Here is a 25,345-nt window from a genome sequence, read left to right on the forward strand (position 1 = left end):
ACCAAAATCAACAAGGTCTGACACCACCAGGCAAGAGATGGGTTTGATTCTTTTTTTGTCTTGCAGCTCCTATTTAAAAAAAAAAAAAACAACCAAAGTAAAATTATATTTTATATCCCGTTCCAAAGAAAGCTGTACTTGGTTACTACAAATTACTCACAAAACTGACTATTTTCCACAGACTTAAGTCCAGGGTTGAAGTGATGTGACCTCTCTGTCATATAATTAAGAAAGCCTTCCCCAAACAGGTTGATGCTGTTATTTTTTGTATTCATGCCTCTTGCAAATAAAAAGTATATACTTTCCAAATATATTTGCAAAGTAACTTAAGCATTTGTGCCATCAAAAGCTGCTATAACTTACATTTACATCTATTTCAAATTAACTGCATCAAAAAACCACCGTATTAACAGTAGTTTGTCCTTTGTGTAATAAAAAAACATAAATCTGTAGCTGGCTGATATTTCAGCACCTAGAATTAAGATCCAAATACTTTCTTCATCATGAGTAAAAACTGTACTTATGTTTATCCCACTTCTAAGTCATCTTCCTCATAATTCCTTTCCCTGTTAACACACTGCAACTGTTCAAGACAGACAGACAGACCCTTTGGAGTCAAAGAGAACATGGTTGGTCAGAAACAAATGCCATGGGCAACACTCACCACCTGCACAGCAGCTGCTATTATGCCTTTGCTTAAAAGGACATCACTGCAAGCTGCATTGAATACTAAATTTATCTGCCTGCCACCCCTTTCACATAATAAAATTCTTCAGTCAATAAATGGCCAGATTTAAAAAGGGGTATTTTGAACTAATTTATCAACTATTTAAGTTATTATGAGAAATCTAATGAAGTAAAAGAATTTAAATCAGTTTTAACCACATGCAACTAGAAAAAAGAGGAATCCATTTGTAGGATAAAAAATAAAAATATTCGCAGGTGTTCCTACTTAAAATTATGTTGGTTGTTTGCCTCCCTCTTTCATTTTTGGCTCCCAACAGATGTCATTATCTGGTACACTGAGAGGAAACTGCAAATGGAAGGTTCAGCGCATTCTCTGTCCAGCTAATCCTACCACAAACCAGATTTCTGACCCTCCTGGTTTCATGGTGCCAGCAAGCTCCCAGTGACAGCTCCTACACCTGATCTGAAGCTTAAACCCAACAAACCATCACAAAAGGACCTACATTACAAACCCTGAAACTTCATCTGCTGGGCACAGGACCATTTTGGATACATAGATCAAGAACTAAGGACACCTAAAAATAAAAAAATACTGGTTGGACTTGATGGCCCTAAAAGTCTTTTCCAGCCTAAATGATTCTACAAGCAAGAAGAAAATACAGTGAAATAGCCTGTACTTCATCCATGTGTCTGAAAGCAGGGTGCCAGGAACACAGGCACATCCATCAGTGCCTGGACTCCTGATTTTGGATGGTACCATCATCCTACTTTGTTCTGACCACAAATATCCATATTACTATTTTGGTCACATGAAATGGTACAAATATAGAAAATGCAGGGTAGGATAGGGAAATGCAGTGTGGTGATAAGTTCAAAAGTTCACTGAAATAGGTTAAGAAAACAGGGTTATTCTGAGTCCTTCTCAAGCTACTGTATTTGATTTTGGTTTGAAAGGGGTTATTTTTCCTGTCTTCAATCCCAGTTGATTTTTACATTCAGAAGTGTTTTCTTACTGTCCTTTGTGGACACCAAGAAGGAAGTAAAGATATTACTGTATTTCCTTTCAGAGTTATTTATGATTTTTATCTGCAAATAACAAAACACTGCTTTAAACTGAGGAAGATCTTGGGTTTATCCATTTAGCTTTGCTTGTATCTTCTGGAGCAATCAAATATTAGTACAGAAAGATGAGGGAAGAAACATACTGAGTTACATCAGTCTGACTGCTAATTCTGCATTTTGGCAATTTTTTTCCTCTAGTTTAGAATTCTTAGCAAGAGATTCCTATCGTTCTTTGGTTTTTTCACTTTTACTTTTCTAGGATATATGTAAAGATCAAGTCTTCAACACTTCACTTGATGGCTTAAATTCTGCCTACAGGTTGAGTAACTCATCCTGGCATCCCCAATGCAATTTCCTCTTCTGCCAACTCATAGTTTCACAGTGTTAGGAAGGGCATCAATGAGAGAACTCCAGTTTTGCTATTTCTGAATGGCCTTTTATTGAATTGCAAAGATAAGCTATGATGAATGCTTCAACAACATCTTCATGTGCAATTTAGGGCATGAATATACAGTTTATTCAGCTCAGATTTCATTTTTTCCAGTACAATCTGCTAAATGTAAATTATTTTTTGAGTAGACTTTAAAATATTTTTGACATTAAAAAATCCAACCATTTAGAAACCTGTGAGTCACAAACACAATCTCCGTTTCCTTTTCAGAAATATAGTTGTCAAATAGTATTAGAACATAAAAAGCTGTTCAACAACCATTATTTCAAGTTATTAGTCTTTTTTATTCCTAAAATGCCATGTAATGATATGCATTAGGTAACACATGCATGCAGAGATAAATATGAAACTTGTTTTTCTTTTTTCTGAAGTAATCACTTGGTACTCTGTGGTCTACCACTATTAGACTGTTCATCACCACCCAAGCATAAACACTTAATTAACACAAGAAGACAACACACCATTTCTAGACTCTCAGTATTTTGTCAGCAGGTATGCAGAGAACTGACCATCTCCACTGGCTACAATGACAAACCTTATAATTATATTGAAAGAAACACTAAAAACGATTAGCAAACACTAGCCAGCATTTTTTGTCTTTTAATTACTGCCTTTTCCATGGGCAAAAATAAATTTACAGCAAAGTCCAATCAAAACACAATTAAATCCTATTTTTAAACTGCTCTTAGAGGGAATACTTAGTAAAATACAGAAGAAAAGCTGAAATATTTCTCCTCTACAGTGAACTTGAAGCAAAATGCGTCAAAACCCTGCATGGAATCTTACAAAAAATCAACTGCCCACTGTTATGAAACATAACATTTCTAACAATTTAATTTTACTGTTCTCCCTCATGAACATGTTGCTCCATGCTCCCACTGGGTAACAGACAACAGTAAAAGCAATCTCCTTAACACTCAAACCTTAAAATGCTGAGAATATTATACTATTAGAAATCCAGAAAATTCCATTCTTTTTTTGTTGTTGTTGATGTTCTGGGGTCATTTGCTATTCTTCTGTTCTGGAAAAGGTAAAACAAGAGCAGTGAGAGTGACTAAAATCACAAAATGCCTTCCATATGGGGAGCATCTGAACATACCAGAACTCCCCAGCCAAGAAAACAAGACAGCAGAGTGCTACAAAATCTAGAGAGATACAGAGAAAGCAAATAGGAAATGGCTGCCCACTGCCTCATCCCATAGAAATTGAGCCAAGCTGACAGAAAACTCAAAAAAAAAAAGACTCATGCAATATGATGGTAAAAACTAAGGTGAACTTTTTTCCCTTAGGTATCATGGATACGAGAAGTTATTTAAGCTCAAATAGGGCTCAAAAAAACTCATGGCAGAAAAGGTGACTGATGGCAAAGCCAGGACTGGCTGTGACTCGTGAAGGCCAGCAGCCTGCAATGTGGAACAGCATTCAGCACCCCAGGGCACAGCCCTGCAATGTGGAACAGCATTCAGCACCCCAGGGCACAGCCCTGCAATGTGGAACAGCATTCAGCACCCCAGGGCACAGCCCTGCACTCCTCCCCAGGAGCTGCTGCCTCTGCTCGTGGCCAAGGGGAATGCAGGAGCTCTGGGGTCTGTCCTCGTGCAGTCACTCCCTCTTCACACATTCCTTTCTTTTCCTCAACTGATGAATGATTTCCATTACTAAAAACCAAAAAAGACTTCGGGTCTCTTTATCTGAAATCCTCACACACACACAAAAAAATATATTTTCATTATGAAGTAATGGATAAGAATGTCTTGCAGGCAAGACTGCTATAGAAGAAGACTACCTGAGGAAAACCTCCTGTTCCCATGGGGAATGGGAATAGAAAAGCAGGTATTCCTCTCTATGAACACTCTGCACTCATAGTGACTACTTTTAGGTAAACAAAGCTTTGCCTTCAAAGTGGCTAAAACCTGCACCTGATTCTCTTACCTTTAGGAAAGCATCATTTCAGAAGGAAATCAGACTGTGTCAAATGAAAAAAAAAATTTGGGAAAAAGAAATTTATCAGATTAAGAACTAACTCAATCTGAGGGATAAACAAAACTTCCCTTTAAGATTTTCAGATGAACACAACCAAAGACATTTTTCACTAACAGGAAATGCGAATAAAATTAGGTCAAATGACTTCTTCATATATCAAATAAAATATGGAACAAACTAGATTCTAGTTTATATGAACCTTTTGCCATGTCCACAGAGGTTCTACAGGGAATTTCAATCTGAAGTAAAAAGATGAAGCAAGGGGGAGGGTGAGCATCAGAAGAATTACACTGTAAGCCTCCTGAGAGATAGGAGCTTTACAAAATTAACTAGTGAGTGTGGGTCCATCCCTCCATCTCCTAAAAGCAACAGCTTCTATGTTCCTAGGCAAGGCTCTCAAGGTTCTGTAGAGTTAAAAGTCTGAACCTCCATACATAAATTTCTTACAGCTGTTATTAATTGCTGAAAGTCTCAGCTATTTGGATCTCTTTCTCGTTTGTACAAATGGTGTCTGCTTTACGAGCTGAATTCTTGCCTGCTCTTTTTTCTCAAATGCAAATTTAGCTTAATTAGATAGGTGCCTTCTAACACTGAGCTCTTTGAACCAGAGGCAGCCTTAAATGGAGGCTTTCTGAATAAATTCACACACATAAAACAAACAACAAAAAACATAAGAAAGATCAAAAGAACTCTGAAGTTATCACTCAAGGAACAAAATTATGTTCCATGTTTCAAGTAAGATTTTAAGTGGATTGTAATTCAGAATATTTTAAAATTTTAATAGCAATGACAAATCATTTGTAATTTAATCATTCTTTTAATTATGCCAGAGGTCATCTTACTGTTTTCAGAAACAGTCTACAAGTCCAGAAGGAAACAGGGCATAAGGAGATGTGTTTTTAACCAACTCCAAGAAATTGTTGATGTGAACTTCCAGAGACAGCTTTGCTATACCTGAAAAGCACTATTTGTGTTCTTACTGTAGTACAAAACAGTGCTACAATCTCCAATTCTAGGAAATTTATGCATAAAAAGAGAGAGCACTGGTATGTCACAAGCATGAAGCAGTTTCTACGTCTGGTCACTATCAAACAAAATTATAATTCCTCCTGGGACTGTTAACATTCCTTCCAAAGATACCATCCTCCCATCAAACATTAATAGAAGCAGCAGTAAAATCCCTCCCAGAAGGGAGCAGGCTGAGACATGGTAGCTTTTGTAACCTCAAACAGCAACACAGAATTTTTCATTCCCATCTTACTTGCTAGTCTTTTGGAGGCCACCTTGGGCTTAAATGGATACTCAAATTCCCAGTGAAATGCCAAGGAATGCTGCCTTCTTCCATTCCAAACAACAGCTAAATGAGCCTAGCTTGGTCTTATCCTATGCAAGCTGTTACAGCTCCAGAGCTCAGTCCCCAAGGGGACTGGGTGCTAGAAGCCAGCTCGCTCTCAGACCAAGGCCGTGGGTTAGCCCCTAGCAAGCAGGGAGATATTCAGCTCTTAGTGATTAGGCAGCTCTTGTGATTTCAGCTTTGCTTGCTAGGTAGCTTTTCCCTTGGCCTAAGGCTCCAGCAGACGGTAGAGAGAGGAGAAGCAGAAGACACTGGCTGTTCCACGAGTATGGCTTTATTGTAGGGGTCCGTGAAGGGTCTCAGCTCTTCTTCTTCCGAGTTAGTAGGGGTACAGTATGCTACTTTTATACCCTTGGCCTGGATCCAATCCTGACCAATGGCAAAGGTGTTAGAGTGACCATAAGTGACCAATAGTAGGGTTTAACACAATATTGCCTTACATGGCTATAAGGATAAGGTACAAGGCGGATGTCCCTGGAGACAGGAAACTTCTTTGCTGCTGTGTCAGCATTCTATTCTCCAAGGGGCCCTGGCTAAACCTGAGGGGTTTACTACAAACAGCCACTACAAACAAATGCCATTTCACCAGCAAGTGCTGCAGTTTTACCACAGCCCAGCCCAGTCCAGCATCATAGGAAGGGCACACTGCCAAGGGCAGCAGCCTGCCATTACACCGAATCACACCCAGCATGAAGCAGTAAAGTCTGCTAAGTTTAGGATGCAGCTCTTATGGCCTTTCTCTGATAAAGTCACACCATGTTCCCAGAAGGAACTGGTTTCAAGCTCTGAAAGTCAGTCCCAAATGAAATTTTGTTCTCAAACAAATGCGATTGTGTTAAAACGTTCTTAAGTCAGTAAACCAGAAGCCAAATGTACCCAGAAAGCTTCCAGCTTAATTGGACTTTAATATGTTTTCTTCCTCAAATACTGTTTTTCTCACAGAGCTGTATTTTCCAGACAAGTATCTTACAGACTTGCAAAGGAAAAAAGTCAACAGTTAATTAAAAAACACAGACCCACCTGGCAGCACAAAAAGAAAATATATAAATAGATACTTGGCAGCTTGTTCCTTACCTGTCTTTCTAGTCACCAGTAAAGTGTGGTAAAGGCTGAGAATGTTAAAATCATAGAATATTTTGAGATGGGATGGACCAACCAGCATCATCAAATCCATCTCCTGGTCCTTCAGAGGACAGCCCTAGAAAACACATTGTGTTTTGTCCAAATGTTTCTTAACTCTTAACTTCACACTCACCCCTGTGACCATTTCCCTGGGGTTCCAGGGCCCAGCCACTGTCTGTGTGAAGAACTTTGTCCCAATATCAAACCTCCTTGGCTCATGTCATGCCATTTCTTCAAGCTGATTACACCAGTGACGAAATCAGTAAAACACCTTCTGCACCACAAGAGCTTTTGGCTAAAAAAAAAATAGAAATTCCAAAGAGCCAAAGTGGACAAATAGAGCTGTCATAAATCCATGTATCATGTACTGTTCAATGAAGAATACAGTTTCTTATATATACATCCTAACATGTCAAAATAAAACTACCACCTGAAGTACATCAGATATGGAATACCAGTCCAATGCAATAATAAAAAATGCTAAAAAATAACCTAGTCTCATAAACCACACATGAAGCTTCAACTTCTTCAAATCCTCTTGCAACAAGAATCCCTTCTCACCTGCAAGGCCTCTTCCTCTAAGTGCAGCAACCTCCACTTCTGACCAACAAGACAACCTGACAGGGAGCACCAGCAGATGGTGACAGCAATGGCCACTTTTGACTTCTTTCTCCCTTCACCATGAACGCACGATCGATTGTTTTTAACATAATGACTCACGAGTGTTTAAATGGAAATTAATTTTTGACTTTCTTTCTGGCATGTTATGTTGTAGTATTTAATTTCTGCCTTTCTCTCTGGCATGTTAAATTATAGTGTCTCTAGTCTTTCTATTAATAAGATATATTCAGGAAACATGCTGTTGTTGTTTCAGTATCCTACAGTTGCCACTAGCAACAAATTTACGTGTTTTGAAGGATAGGGGGAAGAATCACCCTCTGCTCTCCAACAACCCTGACCCCGGTGAAGTCAGCAGACTGAACTTGATTTGACCAAAACCACTTAAGTGACTGACCATTTGAGGTTAAATATGGACAGAAATATAAATTCATAACTAAATTACAAAATACAGGATTTCATTCTGGCTTTATCACAAGACAATAGCTCCTTCAAGGAAGTCTATATTCCATTTATTCGTTAGAAACTAAATGAAGACAACTAAGGACAAATGAAGCAAAATGAGCTGAAGTAAACTGACAAATACAGTGTTTCACTCTCCCTTTTACCCATTTAACAACCTAGTAAAAAGGATTTCATAGGAATAGTGAAGTTGTAACCCTTCACTTGATATCAAATGCAGTCGAGCAGCAGAGTAGTTCTTGCCTTTGGTTGGTTGGGTTTTTTCCTGACCCCTAAAGCACCCTGGAAAAATGTAATCCTGACTTCATGTGATCATCTCAGTGCAAAAATGCATTTTTCATGTCCACATTTAATTAATGTTTAGAAGACCCATTCATCCCATTAAGGGAAATGCATCATGCTCTGGATTATGTCTGGGAGCTCAGTTCTTCAGGCAATGAGAGAAGGGGAAGCAGAGAGGCATTTTGCATTGGACATAACTGGCAGGTGAAAAAACCAGAGCCTGAAGGAACAAGACTGCATGACTAAGCCAGCAGTTAGAAGAACCTCTCTGTCTGCTGCAAATACAAACATTTGCTGCAGTGATAAATTCTGAATGCTCCAGTTGGAATTCTATTGATACCAGACTTCTCATTAACCTTCTTTTCAAGAAGCCAGAACAAGCATTTTACATGAACTCTTTACATTAACACAACTCCTTTCCACTAACAGGTTTTCTTTCTAAATAAAGAATTGCACTCAATCCTTCAAAAAACACACAACTCCTCTCCCAAACTTTCAAATCCCAGTAGCATTTCCTCTATAAAACAAGAGTTTTAATAAATCTCTTCACAATTCCTACTAGCATTTATGGAAGTACCCAGCTTCCATTGCAGTATCATTAAAACTTATAAAAGCAAGCTAAACAAGTAACTCAAAACATTTTAACTATCAGACATAAGTTGCAAAGATGCCTATAATGCAAAAACTTTTTGCTAGTGTTCAATAGTCAGTCATACTCTTTAATTTTAGGTATATGTGGTCATAAGTACAACATATGAAATGTCTGCTTTGAGCTTCTCCCTGTATATCGCTCATTCCTGTTAATTTAACACTATTTTTCCTAAAAGAAATACGTAAAAGCAGCAAAGAGATTGCAGAGTCCAGCTGCAGTCAAAAGCAAGCAAATGGAAAACTAACAGATGTTTTTCACAAAAATTCATTATTACCCAAATACAGATAAATAACAAGCAGCTGGTTTTAGCTTCATGACCATTTACTAAATCTTTCTGTCTTCTTGTCTTCACAGAGGCAGTAGCAGTTATTACTCTTCAAACACATGAAAATACTTTATATTTGGATAACTTTGATAAACTGATCTTTAAGAAAGCAGTTACTCAAAGCTCCTTGGCTTAAAAAGTTTCTTTTTTAAAGTGCCTAGATCTCTGATTTTTTTTTTTAAGTTTACTTTTCATATTTCTCAATGCAAAACTGACGTTGATCTCTTGGCTAGCAACCTCACAGAGCAAGGCATATTTTATTTATTTTATGCAGATGTTGTTTCCAAAAGCCACTGCATTCAGCATGCTCTCCTGTCACATTCCCTCAATGAAGAGGTTGTCATTTCTCACTCTGTAAGACACCTCCATGTGCCCTTTGCCTTTCCAGATGTTTCCAGGAAAATGCCCTTCCATCCTTTATTCACATCAAACATTTCTCTTGGGGAGCTGTAGAGGCAATTTTGGACCTTTCCATTAGCTTGCAAGTGAAGGATGTCTCATTTGGATCTTTGATAAGCAAGCAGCCATTTCAGCAGAGTTAGGAAAGTCACCCCAGTATTACAGAGCCCTGTCCAGCTGGCTTGAATGAGGCAGTTTTGTATACTAAATACTGTGATAATTCCTGTTGAGATTTTCAGAATCTATTTTGTGTCAGCAAGTCTGAGAATAAGGGTTATCAGACCATCTGACTCATCCCAGCCTTGGCATGCTTTACCTCACAGCATGGATGCTGGATGACTCACTTATTGGAATATTCCTACTTCCAACAGCAAGAGAGAGTCTCATCCATGGTGGAAAAGCACTCAAGGAATCCCAGCTGTCGTGATATCCCAAATGAACTGCCTCCCTCGTGGAGAAGATGCAAGTATTCAAGAGGCACCTGTCTCCAGAGTGGGATCTTTCCATATCCTGTGTCTCACTACCAGAATGCTGTGACTGAAGCTTCCTCTACCAGGGCAGTAAACTCTGTAGCTCAGGAAAGGAAACTCACCTTGTAAAGGTAAATTCTGGACCCAGTTTACAACAGGACAGCACCTATTACTTCCACAAGGCTACAGCCTCCAGTTCAATTTTTTTCCAGAGGTAACCTTATCTCAGGGCTTGTCATGGAAGGACAACGGTGTCTGCTGCACCTGATCACACACAGAGCTCTGAAAAACTGAACAACCTTCCTGTTCTAGGTTTCAAAAGTCAAATGTCCAGGATAATTGACATAGCACAATAAAGACCAGAAACACTGTGGTGCTGAGTTCTAATGGCAGTAAAGAACAGCGATAGCATGACTTCAAACCTGTAACATTTTAAAAGCAGAAACTGAGGTCCAAGGAATGTGGCAAGCTTACTGCTGCTGAAAATGTAAATGTTAAGGTGTTATGGTGGTGACAAAGCTTCTGATCTGACTGGTGCTAAAACTATGACACATTACATATGTTTGTGATGTGCCAGTGCTGTGACTTTCACTGAGACAGTGTCAAAGGCAGCTGAAGTCTTCTCTGCCAATGGCTCAGTAACAAGCCTCAGAGAAGTCTTCAAGCTATGGAGACTCTCAGTAATAATGAATGCTAAAGAGCTGAAGAAAACTCTAAGTAGAACCACTTTGTTCCAGGAGATGAGGCTAAGAAGAACTGGAAACAGAGAAGGATCATCTCCCCTTATGTACCTATTGTTACTGCAGAGGCGAAGTTGGTTTTCTCCCCCTGAATGAAGATGTGAATATGCAGTCAGTGCCACTGTGCACACAGGCTATCACCGAGTTTTGATTTGCTAAACCTCTGAAAACATGATAGCTGAACCACAGGCTGATTGCAGGATGGGATGGAGATATTCCACGATGAAATGAGACATCCTTAAATCATCAGCATGACAAGGCAGGCAAGCCTTGGACAGCTGTAAAATGCCTTTGAGCTTAATCCTGATTGATAGCGTGGGTGCCAGACATAGGAAAAGGCTAATATTCCTCCATGAACATTTCATCTACTTGGATTTCTACAGGAGTTCCAGCTAGGGTAAATCAGTTCCCTTTAGACATTTGATGAATTGTTGCTAGGCAACATCAGACACAGACTAACTGTATAGTGCCAGGGTTGGGAAAGAAAGATGATGATTCATAGGGATGAACAGAGCCCTTCACACTTCTAAAGAATACTGCTTCCAGTTTGGTTAATCTTCTCAGAAGGTTTGACTTCTCAGAACATCCCACTTCACTGAGGTGGAGCAGTACTTTGCATGTAGGAGGAATACAGAAATGCAAAGAGATCACAGAATCACTGGGGTCAGAAAAGACCTTTAAGGTCATCAAATCCAATCATCAGCCCAGCACTGTCAAATCCACCACTAATTCATGTCCCTAAGTGGCACATGTACACATCTTTTAACACCTCCAGGGTTAGTGACTCAACCACCCACCCAGCAGTCAAGATGAACAAAGCTTCACCCAAGTCACATCAGAACTGCAGGATGAAGAAATCCCTCCCCTGAATGACTCCCAGTACTGAATACCACTGAAGGATAACAGAGGGTTGAAAAAACAAACAAGCAATCTTTTCCAAATCCAGAACCAGACCAATAGGACTGCCATAAAAAAAGAAAACCACTTTTTTTAAGTCTTTGTGACTCTCTAATTTCTCTGTGAAAATCATTTGAAAGAAGTTCAGAAGGTAAAAACTAGAAGGAAAATGCTAGGGGACTATGCCTCAGTCTATTTTGTCCCTGTTCTGCCTCAGGACAAAACTTCCTTTGTCCTCAGTACACACTGCTATTTCCATGCAAATATATCAGTTATAACTGTGTATATATTTAACAGCAGCATCTAATCTATAATATTACATAAAATGAACAATTATTTTTCTATTGCAAACAGCAAACAATAAGTTTCAATTTCAATTGTTAGACATATCTATCTATCCAACAAAATTATAAAAACCGCTGCATGTTTTTGTGCCTTGAAATACATTTCCTGTCTAAAAATGTAGGTCTGCATCTCTTCCCTTGCATAAAAATACCAACCACAGCACAGCATCAGCCTTTCTCCCAGTGCCACCGTGTTGCCATGGAAACTGGACCCGATTTCTACTGCCAACATAGGTTCCATGTAAGCAGGAAATGAGCTTAAGTAATATTTATATAATATGCAACAGAGAACATATATACAACATTTAGATTTCATTGGAGGCCTCTAGACAGGCTGAAGCAGCTTTAAGTAGTCTCAGATTGTTTCTATCAGACATTCAAAGTATATTTTCATTACTAGCCTCAAAAGCATAGCATAGTAAATGCACACATACGTGGAATTCAGTATATTCCTTTCTCCTTGTTTTCACTTGAAAAGACAGACAAGCTCCACATTTCATAAGTAAATAAAATTATGTGTTGAAAAACACTAGAAGTTAATTTATTCCTTTAAGAGCCTGACTCTCAAAAAGGCATGATAGGAGACTATGAAGGCTATTTTTTGTAACATAATCCGAAACAAAGGAAAGCCAACCTAACCTTCAGTATTTCCCATGGCATGTCTTTCTTCTCTTTCCCTCCACTCTGTTTAAAACAATTTCCTATAAAAATATTGCCATAAAAACTGTCCCACAATTCTGGTGGGGGTTTGGTGTTGGCTTTTTCCTCTGAATACAAGCTGTGTATGCCCACAGTCATAGAAGGGACCTCTGGAGATCATCTGGTCCAACATCCCTGCCACTCCAGCCAAAGCACCTAGAGCCAGCTGTCCAGAACCACCTCCAGATGGCTTTTCTGGAACATCTCCAAGGATGGAGATCCTACCACGTCTCTCATGGGCAACCAACCCGTGCTGGTGCTCAGCTTTCAGCACCAGGCATGAGATCAGGAGACACAACTTCTGAACAGCAAACAACCCACTGAATGATGGCCAAAGTACATTTTCAAAACCAAAGGAACTTTGTTAGGCAGCTTGCTGTAAAATGACATAACACAAAGTACCTTTCAAGCATACTTAAAGGGGTGGTAAAGAGACTTTCACTAAGTCTAATTTCCCTCAACTCTCTTAGACTCTCTCAGAACACTTTTTCAAAGGTAACATGTTTTGAAAAGAACTACTGGTCTGGAGCAATTTTTTTTTTGTCTGGAAGAATTTCTTACTAGAATTATTAGAGTGGGCAACAGAGGCAACACGAACTCTATGTGCAGACAACCTCAGGAAGACTCAACAGCTGGCTTGATCTGCACAATCAGAAACATAATTTTTACTTCAAGTAGCTAGTTCTTCCCTATATTATAAAGCCAATACTCAAAATCTATTCCCACAGTCAAGTCTTCCCCTCTTTCTCAGCTATATAACCTTGCTTCCAAACAAAATGCTTTAAAGTTGCAAACATTAACTGGAATGAATTATCTTGAGGGCAAAAATCCCATAAAAAGGAGCAGATGCAGGAACACTTGAGCACAACAATATTAGAAAGGCCATTCTAGGTCAGTTCAGTGATCCACACAGACCAATAACCTATATTTAGAAAAACAGCTACAAGCAGATGTCAAGAGGAAAAGCATAAGAGCAAACCAAGCACACAGGGATCCTTCCTCCTGTAAGCAGGTCTCCAGAAAATGGCAGCTCAGAGGCCACCAGATGGGATTCCTGTGTATTTAGTAACTCCCACCTGATGTTTACTCCATAAATCTATCAAGTTCTCCTCTGAGCAAATGGAAACTTCTAACATCCATCTCAGATGGCACGGCATGAAATTCCAGAGCATACTTACACCTCTTCCAAAAGATCATCACCTCGTGTTTGTTCTGTATCTGCCATCTCAGAGCTTCAACTGAGATCCTCAGAATCTTGTCCTGAAAGCCTGCAAACATTCATTCTGCAGTCACCTTCTTCCTGGCACACAATTTCAGAGACATCTACTGTACACCCTCTGCCATCTGTTTGTCAGCCTTGAAGATTCCTACTCAATTTTGTCTTTTCTCACAGGAAAGCTGCTCTACAATTCAAGATCCTTCCCTTCACTCTTCCCTGAACCCTGTCATGCTGCACTCTTTGTACACAATATTCCACAGGCAATGTGTGCAGGGTGTATATTTTGGTGCAATGACATTTTCTACCATGTTGTCTCCTCCTTAATTTCTAATCATGTATTTGCCTCTTTTTATCACAACTGAACACAAAGCTAAACTGAACACGATGCTTTTATGAAGCATCTATTTAAACAGCATTCACTAAATAATGATTATTACCTCAGGATCCTTTATTTTATATGAAGTTAGAACTATTTTTCAGTGTGCATTGCTTCAACATTTCTTAGGGTGAATTTCATCTGCCATCCTGACATCCAAAATGCTGGTATAGAGTATAGTGAACTGGGCCTGATGTAGCTTTTTTGACCAAGATCCACCAAGATGACATGGAAGGGAAGAAATGCACATACTTCCACCACATAATATAATCAAACGAAGTTTCTTTGTATCTTTGGGAAAGCAAAGGTTTAATTGTTTTTTTTTATTTGTTTCTAACATCCTAGGTCTATGACTAGCTCATATAACTGTGACTCCCCAGAACTGTCTATTTATTTCATAATGAGAGTGTGATTATGGTATGAGTTATTAGATCTTTAAATAGAAGTAGATTAATCAGCAGCACTAAAAGGAAATGACATTTCCTTTTAAAATATCATTTTCCATTAAAATAATTATGTATCTCATGAATTTTAAATAAATAGGATTCTAGAATTGCAAAGAGCCCCGAAATTAAAAATATTTACCAAAGACTCCTGCTTTAGTTAAGTCGGACAGCCCCACAAAACATGTGCTTTGCAAAAGAATGCACAGAAGACATATTATCTAAAGTAATTTCATCTTTGACTCAAATATATTATGCAGGTGTCTTTCCTGAAAAAAAATATACAATTTATAATATAACCTGTGACTTCAAAATAGTTATCTCTAAACTTGAATTTCTATGGATGTGATGAAATAATTGTCACTGACAGGAAGAAAGTATCAACATGAAATACCAGCTAGTACCAACCAAATTAGAATAATTGCAATCATAATTGCAATTCTGAAGCCATATGCCAGGAAGATAAAATGTACCTACCTACTTGGTGAGGAGACGAGAAACTAGAACTTAGAAACCGAGCTGACTTCAACTGTCAACAGCAATGGCAGGAAAAAGGGACAATTTACACATTAGGTGACTACTAAAGAATAGGTATTTAATTTCAAATTAATAACTGCTATATTAATAAATAAATAAATTTTAAATAATTTTTTATGGAGAGATTATAACAATTGAGAGATAAGGTTGCTTAAATTCAAGTGACAACTGTTTACACTCCCAGAATATGAATAAAGCAAACCAAACATGTCACAAAATTCAGTTTTGATCAGAAAAACTATACTGCTTTGAAAACAGCTGCACTAAAAATATCCTAGCAACAAATGGTGAAGATAATTGAGAACAATTTTAAAATCAATAGTTGGGGTTTTATTGTTAGCTATTTGCAGAAGTCAAAAATCAGTGTAGGCCAGAGAGCTCCAAGCTTACAGCAGATTTTGGCTTAGCGGTCCAGAGAAGACAGCAGTTTCTTCAAGCAGTTTATAAATTAGTAGAAGGCTTCCATGTGTTTGTAGCAAGGCAATATATTGAAAATTTTATTAAGTTTTGCAGTGCAGTACGTTTTAATTTCACTTGATTATTACAACTGTGAAGAAATCTCGACTTTATAATGCTATTTATTATTTTTCAGGTGATCAGAATACATCCAAATAAAGATCCTAAAAAATTGCAGCAAGCTGCAACTTAATCCAATAACATAAAAAAGTAATTTTCCCTTCAGCTATTTCTGCGCAGACTGCTGTTCTCTCAGAAATGCCTGTTATTTACCTATGTCTATCATTAAATAAATAAAAAGTAAAAAATCTTTATGAATCATTACAATCTATAAAAATGAGTAATAAACCAATTCTAGTTTGAAAGCAGCTGCTCTTCATGCAAATTGAGAACTCCAGTACCAGAGTGATCTTTGTTCACAGTGTGAGCATTCAGCAGCATTCTCAGCTGCACCTTCCACAAAAGGTGTACTTCCAACTTTTCCACATGAAGAATGTGCATTTGTCAGTACTGTGAGGAATTTTAGGATCAACTGGGCAAAAGAGAAAGATCACTGTAATAAATACAACTAAATGAACAGGAATGAATCCTTAAATAAAAACTGCTTTTTAAATATAAAATACTAGTTTGCACTTAAAATTCATGGCAAACCTCAGGAAGTTTGCTTTTTCTTAAAATTCGTTTTCTGTCAGATTCCTCTGGAAAAATTACAACACTACCTTAAGTGCTAACACACAATCACATCTATTTGAAATAGTTTCAAAATGTATTGCCTAATAATCAATGACCAGAAGCAAAATTTTTATAATGAAGTGGGTTTTAAGACCTACAGATATTTGGTGTTTGAGTTTTTTTTTTTTAATCTGTAAAATCAAATACCAATCTAAGCTAGGACAAAGGTAGGTGAAGGAATATTTCCCTGCTGATCCTCAAAGCTTAGCTCACTGCAGCCTCTCCACACAGAGCCTTCAGCTGAGCCAGCCCAGCAAGAGCAGAAAACAGTCAAAGGATATAAACAGGAAGATACATTCATTTATTTCCTGTAAATTTTCTGACTCTGCTAAATGTTTAGATCAATTAAAGGAAAACAGACGTCAGAAATGTGACTTAGCTCATGTTTTCTTGCCTGGTTTTGAACTGTGGCTGGAAGTGCAGGTACCACAGCCTCCTCTAAAAAAAAAGGCTTTTGGCTCAAGAGTAGGGATCACAGCAAGAGGAGTGTGTAGGTACAAAGATACTACTTCAGCTGTGAAGCAAAAAAACCCTACATTGTTTTGCCCCTTCAGCCTCTGCTCCTCCTTTTTTGCCATTTATTTCAGCTAACGGTATTTATTATTCAGTTAATGATATATTATCCCCACGAAAGTAAACCACAATCTTCCTGACAAAATGTCAGGAGTAGACAAAAATTAAGCACTGCCTCTCCCCTTTTGCAAAGACCAGGCTGGTTAAGGGCCTATGAAAAACTTATTTGCAAAACAGGGTCCTTAAAACCCACAGCCCTATATGTTCTATTTTGCAACAAAATTTTGTTCAGGTTGAGGGAATTCTCAGGAATCAGAAACAATGTTAACAAAACTACTATTGCAGTTCTAAAAAAATAGGGCCATAATTTGCATTGTAATCGATGTGCAGTGCAAAACCCATGTAGATTCCACAGTGAAATAAACAGCATTATTTGCTCCTTACAAAACAAATCTATGATTTCAGGGCACACAGATCCTGGGGATGGGGACCTTAGGAATCATAATGTGAGACTTTATTCCAGATGTCCTCTAAGAAACACAGAAAATTATCTGAAAACAGGTTTGAAGGAAATGCAAAGCTTTCAATTTTCTTTAGATTACCTGTCAATTGTAAACTTATATCAGGCTTAAGAAGGATCTTTTAAAACTCAAATGCAGCAGTAAGGCTGCATGTCTGTACAGGAATGGCTCTTTAGGAAAAAGCAGAAATATTGGAAAACATAACTTGTTTGTTGCAGTGTTACTTCCCATGCTCTACTTACTGTTGTTTAAGTCTTTTTGAGTTGGGTTCATTTTTTTAAAATTCTTTAGAGAAGATGAGAATCAGGATGCATGTGCTCTTAGTGCTACATGTGACTACACCTCAGAGGGAGCTCAAACTGCAGCATTCTCCTACTCCTATGCCCTGGAAACTGAGTTAATCACCTGAAAGGCAGCTGCAGACTGCCCTGCCTGCATTCCCAGGGCTGGAGGAGCCAGGACAGAAACAAGTAAAGCAGTAGCCCTTTTTTTTTTTTTTTTTAATAAAGCAGAGAATACTGGTGTGGCAACATGCATGAAATGAGTTGCTACATTTTGTTTTCCTCAGCTTCTAACAGTTCTGCAAGGCTAAGTAACTGAGCATATGATTCCATGACTAAAAGAAGTTTATGGATTTAGGTTGAAGAGAAATCCCTACAATGATGGTAATACACTGACATTTTGGGTTTTTAACTTAAATTACATAGCTCTTTGAAAGACATTGGAAGAAACTCACTAGGGGGAAGTAATTCACTGTTGGAAAAGATCAATTCTAAAAATGAACAGACTGCCTAAACTGCTAAAACTCTTGTTAAAATCCCCAGATTTACCAAGCAATCTATCTGAAAACCACAGGTATTTGAAACAGGGTATATTTAGCCTATGGCTGATAATGAATCTACAGTTTTTCTGCCTGCTTCCTTCTTCTGAGACAGAATAACAATTAGGAACTATGCTCAAATGATTTGCTCAACTTAAAACTTCACAGATTTTTTTTTTAACTGTAAAATTGCATGAGCTTAAATACAACTAGTAAATTCATCTTCTACAAGCTAAAAATTACTGTAAATCAAATAAAAGGGCATGTAATGATTACATCATTAACTATGCTGCTGCAATAGTGACCACAAAGACTGGGCAAACTGCTCTGCAAGAAGTTAAATGCTTAAGCTCAAAATGATAATGTGGCTATGAACAATGTGTTCTTCTGTATTTTTCCTCTAAATCAAAATAATAAAAAATTAAATCAAAAAAAATCAAGCAAAAATGTATTTTCTTAGAAATACACTCCTGCAGGTCCCACTTTTACAGCTCAATAACCAGTTCAAACCAAAGGAGGCCATGTTTTGCAGAACCAGCCACCTAAAATAAACATGCAAAAAGGATAGGAAAGTTCAGAAATTACTGCTGCAAGAGTGTATGAATAGAACAGCAAGTGACAGTTTTGGAAGTCTGCTTTCCAAACAGCAGAATCTGCCCTCAATTCTCCCAGGATAGAGCCTGTAGTTAAATCAAAACATGTCTGAATACAGGGTCTAATCCACTCTGAAACTTATAGATGTGGGCACACACTTCTGCCATGATAGGCCATATTTCAAAAAGACTTTAACTCTTAACACTAACAGCTTTTAAAGTGTTGTCTGTTTTACTCCTCACACCAAATCTACAATAATTTGGGAGCATTGCAAATAATGATGTAATTTTAAAAGGACAAGTAATCCTGAATGGTAGGATAAAGAAACATTGCATGAAAACTTTAAAAGGTCAGTCAAACATCAGAATGCAAAATAAAGTCACTCAGCATTTTTATCAGACTCAGCCTTCACCTGCAAGTGCACCACAGCAGTGTTAAAACTGTAAAGGCCTAAAGATAAAAACAGCAATAATCTTTTCATAAACAGTTCTTGATACTGGGAATGATAACCACACTAGTATTCAGCTTAGAGTTGTTCAACCAGACTGACAGTGAGCTGGTTCTTGTTCACTTTTTAAAAGTAATTTAATTCAATAAAAGCAAAAGGTATTCTGTAATTTCAACAGTTTGCATTGCAAAGTTATCTCAGGAAAACACCCTCTTGCTTGTCTCTGTCCAGAAGATGGACAAAGGATTTCTCCATAGTTGCAACAATGATCCTTCTGCACAGAGACAAAACAGAAATCTTCAGACAAAGGCTCACAGACCTGACTTCACTTCTCCAGGAGATGCCTTTCAGCACTTCCTCAGTGCCAGCTGCCCCAGAACAGCCCCATGTCCACTGCAGGGACACCTGTCCAGCAGGCTGCTGCCACCCTGGGGCTCAGCTCCGTGTGCTGCTGCCCAGCAGGGTGAGACCTGCACAGCCCTCTCCCCCTCTGGGCGCCAGGAATTTGGGAAGTCTCCGTTCTCGGCCTGTTGTCTCTGCCTGGTTAGGCGTAGGATGGCCTTGGGACAGCCCGCACTCCAAAGGACGAGAGCACTCTTTAGATTTTTCGGTCTTCAATATTGTTTATTAATTCTTATCTACAAAGTTGTCTCCCAGCCTGACAGAGGTCTGCCCAGCAAGACAGCCATGGGCACACTGACCTCCCACTGGGCAATCGTCTATTTTTATATTAAAAACTACGTATAAGATATTTACCTTTACCTTCCAATACCTTTTACCCTTATTAACAAGTGCAGATTTAATGTGAACCAATCCCAAAGTGCCAGCATCACCATCAAAGATGGGTGTCAAGAAGAAGATTATTAACAAGTGCGGATTTAATGTGAACCAATCCCAAAGTGCCAGCATCACCATCAAAGATGGATGACAAGAAGAAGAGGAGAAGGACAGGACACGCCCTAATTCCTCCATCTTGTCTCCCAAAACCCCCCCTGTACCAAGATCCCAAAACCTGTGTTTTCACCCTGCAAATAATCAATTCCTTCACCACTCATCCCCAAGTGATCCTCTCACCCTTATACAGGTGGCACATCCCGTGCAGGGTCAAAATCCAACCACCAAGCACTTCTGGCAACATCCCAGGATTTCCGAGCAGCCCAAGGGTTATCTCAGCAACTCTGGACATCAGCAGTGATGTGCTGAGTTCCCACAGGAAAGAGCTTGCTGAGTGTGAGCAGTGCTGAGCAGGTCCACTCTGAAGAGTGGCACAGGTATCCTGGGTGCACTCTGAAGGCACAGGGAGGGATGCTCAGGGAGGGATGCTCATGGAATGCCCAGGAGATCTTGTCACTACACTCTACCCACACAGTAAGGTCAGACCACTACAGATAATGGCAGCCTTATCAGCACAACCAGGGAGCTTCAGCAGGAAAGTGGAGATGCCACCTTTCAACATAAAAGCTGAGTGCTTTAGAAGGACCTACTGCTCATATTATGGATTCTGAAGGACCTACGGCTCATATTATGGATTCTCCTCTCAAATTACAGTATGAGGGGCAAAAATTGCTATAGTAACAAATTATAACATGAAGGCATCCAGTTCAGACTCTCATTTTATACTTACGATTAAAAAAATGTTCTCCTAAGAAACAGGATCATTGCATTTCCTGGAGATGGGTACAATTACTGAATGTATACTTACATCAAAACAAAGCCTGGAGTTTAAGTCACTTGCCAAAATATTACACTCTCTCCAAAATCAAAGGAGTTATTTTTAAGTAAAAGCGAGTAACCCAGGCAGGGCCTGACAGTCAATAGGCTGATTAAGAAAGGAGGTTCTTTGTAACCACACTGTAGAACAGTCTGTGTAAAAAACAGGCTAAAGATAAACTTGAATATTGTGAGAAAGAGTCCAGAGAAACAGAACAAATTAACTGTGTTTTCCTTCTTTCAGAAGGAAGAAACTGCAGACCAGAGTCACACAACTTTTACAACACCTAAATCCAATATCACACCACTTGCCTTTAAAACTGCAAATGGGTCTGGCTGAGTATAATCTTACTCTTCAGTACTGCTCATGAACTGTCATTCAAATTAAAAAAAAAAATTAAAAATATGGACAAGTGGGTGTAATATTCAGGCAGCATGTGCTACACGTACACAGTGGTGAAAGGGAACTCAGCTGTCAATAAGGCACTATTAACATCTATAAAAAACTACAACTAAGCTTATAAAAATGGCTTTTCCTATTGCTACAAAAAAGCAGTGGTATAACATTTTACACAAAGGTTATTTTCAGCATTCTAAAGCATTGCTAAAGCTCTGGACAAACAATGCATCACTGAAAATGACTTGTAGCATTCAGTAAATAAATTAGTGTGTGGGTACAACCAAAAACTGTATGGCAGTACTATGGCAAACAGAGACTGAAGTTATTGCAAGACTGTAGTCACATTTCGGTGAGAGAGATTGAAACTAAGCTGGGAAATCAAAACAGAGATCTGAAACACACAAGTGACAAGATGAATGTGATGTCAGCTACCATATGCGAGAATCAGAGAACGGAATCTGTACACCAGTTATGAAAACAGGAAAGCTATAGTTGAATCTACTTAGATTTAAAATGGACTCCATTCATCTGTAGGAACAGGCTATAGGATAGCCTGAAATTTCTCTACTGTAACAGAAGTAAATCTTTAATTAAAACCAGAAGAGAATGTCTAAATTTTTTAAATTCTTAATTTTTAAGCCAACTTAAAATCAGGATTGCAACCTAAAGCCATTAAGCTCTGAGGTTAATTCAGTAAATTAGAAAGACAACAGAATAGAAATTTTCCAAGAATTAGTACTCATCTCACAACAGAAAAATTCAGGCTTTGGTTCTCTTGAACTCCAGAACAGTCATGACTTCGTTAACTCTGTATGCACTCCCAGCCCTTCTATTTCTATAAAGTATTTCTATATAAAATAAATACCATGCACATCTAACCTCAAAACCAGGTAAGTGCTGAAAGGGTTTTTTCCAGTTTTGTGTGGACCCCATGACCCTCCATCAATCTCACGTATACTGTAGTTACATTGCCATTGAAATCAAGAATTATGTTGCACCCATTTAAGAGTTTTTTACTTAGAAACACACACATGCCCCCTAAAAGAGAACAACTTCAGAACACAGAAAGATGTAGGATTACCTATCTCCCTTCTGCAAGTTCCTTATGAAGCTTGAAAACCTGTACATTTTCCTTTTGGAATTTAAATATTTTCCTTGCTGGTTCTTACTTTCAACATAAAACTACCATCTATGTCAGAAGATTCTGTAGGTGGTTAAAACTATGTGATTATGCCTTTAGAGATGATTAACCTACGATTTAACATGAGATGTGAAGTTTTGTTCTGTTTTGTCCTTTCCACCTCAGTCTGCCTTGAAAGGATTCAACAACTCTGCCACTTTAATTAAAACAGTGAGAACTAGTAATGCACATCTGACTCATGCAAAACAGAGAATATACCAGACTAGAAATTTTATTTAAAACACGTAAAGAGCTGGATGAGTTCAAAAACATTTCTGAAAGTAGGAAGGGAACATTTCAGAAGACCTTCATAACTTCTGTATTCATTTCAAAAATGAGGTACAAGTTCATTTCTTCTTTATTCTGTACATGGCATGTCCAAGCGAACAATCATTATACAGGGAATAGTCACTGCCTTTAGTGCAGCACCTGAAATGGCTTCAACAACTTTCTGCTCACCATTTCAAAACAGTCTTCACAAGGACAGAAATATTTTCTAGAAAAAGAACACCAAGCTTGTGATTTTTACTATATACTACTGATCACTTCCAAACCCACACATATCAACTTTTTCTTATCTACAGACATGAGACTGTAATTGGAGATCTACATTAACCAAGATCTTGAAAAATATAGCATGAATTTGCAACTCTCAATACTTTGTGTACTGAGTATATCAATCACTTTCCATATGTGATTTAACCCATCTTCTACAAATTTACTATAAAACAGCACAACTGTTATCCTACCTGTAGAGGTACAATAATCAACAGTTGCAAATTCTCAACTTCAAAAACATTTTTCTTACCTGAAGAGTTCAAACATTATCAGTGCCAAGTGTAGTCCATTAATGTTCAGTAAGAAAAAAGATAGATTTACTCATGCCATTTACAGATTATAACTTCTTTTTTTCCCAAAATAAAACTTATCTTGACAATCCATGTAGCTACTTTGAGTTCTGCTAACAGAACCGTTACACTGAGTCACATTAAAGTTCCATCTACTTTGTCCATTATCCTATTCCTGACAGTGGCTGGAAGTGGACACCTTGGGAAGGATACAGGAATGATCAAAACAACAGCCAAACACTGGCCCACTCTGCAACAATTTGCCACAGATAAAATCTTTATATTTATCAGTCTTCAGTGAAGTATTTTTCTACAAACTTGCTCAGTCATTCCTTGAACTGATAAAAGTTCAACATTCTGTGCCAAGAACTTCTACCCACTTAACTGCCCGTATCTGAAGAATAATTTCCTTTCTGTTTGTTCAAAAATTGCAAGCAAGCTTCCTCTGAGGGAAGATATAGGCAAAAAAATTATTTGCTTTTTTAATTTCGCTCACCATTTAATATTTTCTATGTAATTTCTCTCAATAATTTTATTCTTTCTGAGATGAAACCCATATTTAAGGAACAAGATTGTGCTTATTCACGGTTTCCTTTCCTGACAGTTTCTAACATCATCCTTACAGTCCTTCAAAAGCACTGAGCTGTGACTTCTGTGGACCCTGCATTCCTTGAACACTGGTAACTGCACTAGATCCCATCAATAGATGTCAAAGGTTTTCCCCCCACGAGCTTCATTTCACATTTCTTACTCCTTTATGCACATTATTTCCCTCTTATAGCCTTTTTTTTCTGAAATTTTTTCAGCAATCCCTCAATTTTACTATCCAGACCGTAGCAGTATGACTATGGTCAAACTCCCTACTTCAAGTTTCTCACCTCCCTCCTCTCTCTTGCTCAATCCACCAAAAAGCCCCCAAGGCAAAACCAATCAGGTTAAATGCAGCAAACAGAAGAGTCACCAGTGATACAGCTGAGGCAAGACAGGACACAGAATAAACATCACCAGAAGGAGGAATCAATACCTGCCCCTCCTTCCCTTTTTTGATGGCAGGAACCAATCTCCCCTTTCTCTCCTAGGGCTGAGAGTGGATCTGTGGCTCAGACACACAGATGAGGTCAATCCAAACTCAGAGCTGCTGTCAAATAGGCAGTTTTGCTCCTCTATCTCACAGCCATGGGCACACAGCCCTGCCCTCTGTCCCAGCACTCCTTCATCCATGTCTTTTGGAAATTGTCCTAACAGCCTGAAGTATAACAGGCCAGTTGCAAATTATGCACAAAAAAATAACCTGATGTGGACAGAGGATGAAAAACTTACTTCAATGGCAAGGAGCTCTTGGATTTGTTGTTATTCAGTGTATCTTTTGAGTGATATTTATTAGAATTATCATTTTAAAATCTCTACAATTCATTTGCATCCAGCTCAATTCTTCCAGCGAAAAGGACTTCTGCTTCTTTCCAGGCACTTCCTGTGCCTGTGTTTGTGTTCACATCACTGTGCATGTGGCTCCCTAATCCACACAAAAACCTGTTCCCATCCTCTGTGGCAATTTTCAGGCTCATCAAACCTTCATCCAACTGATTACATCAAAAGCACCAGTGCCAGCACTAAAGATAAACAGAAGAAATCAGTGTTGGGTATAAGGCAACACTTCAATCACTGGCCTAAGCCTACTGTGAAACTGTGGCCTTGTGGTGGTTTTTAAACATGAAATATCTTCTCTGCAAAATTTTATGCAGAACCTTAAGAACTATGCAGTAACACTGCAGTACAAATAGCTTAAAGGATAAATACACACAGTTCATTATGGACTCAAAAAGAGCAAAACTCAGGTGAGCTGGGTGATTCACTCTAACTGGCATTCTCCTGCCAGTGATACTGAAATAAATATATATACACACAAATCTTCTCATACTCCTGATCTGTGCAGAATGACTTGTATTGAAAATCAATAGCACTCTATGTAGATTTCAGCATCATCTTAACTAAGTCTTATTG

At 38.4% G+C, this 25,345-nt stretch overlaps 1 protein-coding gene across 8 annotated transcripts in view; it reads right to left on the reverse strand.

The window, feature by feature from the left end:
* The window catches only part of SRPK2 (SRSF protein kinase 2), a 129,702-nt gene that overhangs the window by 42,569 nt on the left and 61,788 nt on the right, over positions 1-25,345 (reverse strand). The window contains exon 1 of one of the 8 annotated variants that reach the window (XM_074538857.1): positions 13,726-13,787. The exons of the other annotated variants lie outside the window; for them this stretch is intronic. Within the exon in view, the coding sequence (XP_074394958.1) occupies positions 13,726-13,772 (47 nt within the window). The 5' untranslated portion in view covers positions 13,773-13,787. Of the gene's footprint in view, positions 1-13,725; positions 13,788-25,345 lie in introns of those variants that run through there. 8 annotated transcript variants of the gene reach the window in all.

Source organism: Zonotrichia albicollis, chromosome 4, assembly GCF_047830755.1.
Source record: "Zonotrichia albicollis isolate bZonAlb1 chromosome 4, bZonAlb1.hap1, whole genome shotgun sequence".
Classification (NCBI taxonomy): Eukaryota; Metazoa; Chordata; class Aves; order Passeriformes; family Passerellidae; genus Zonotrichia; species Zonotrichia albicollis.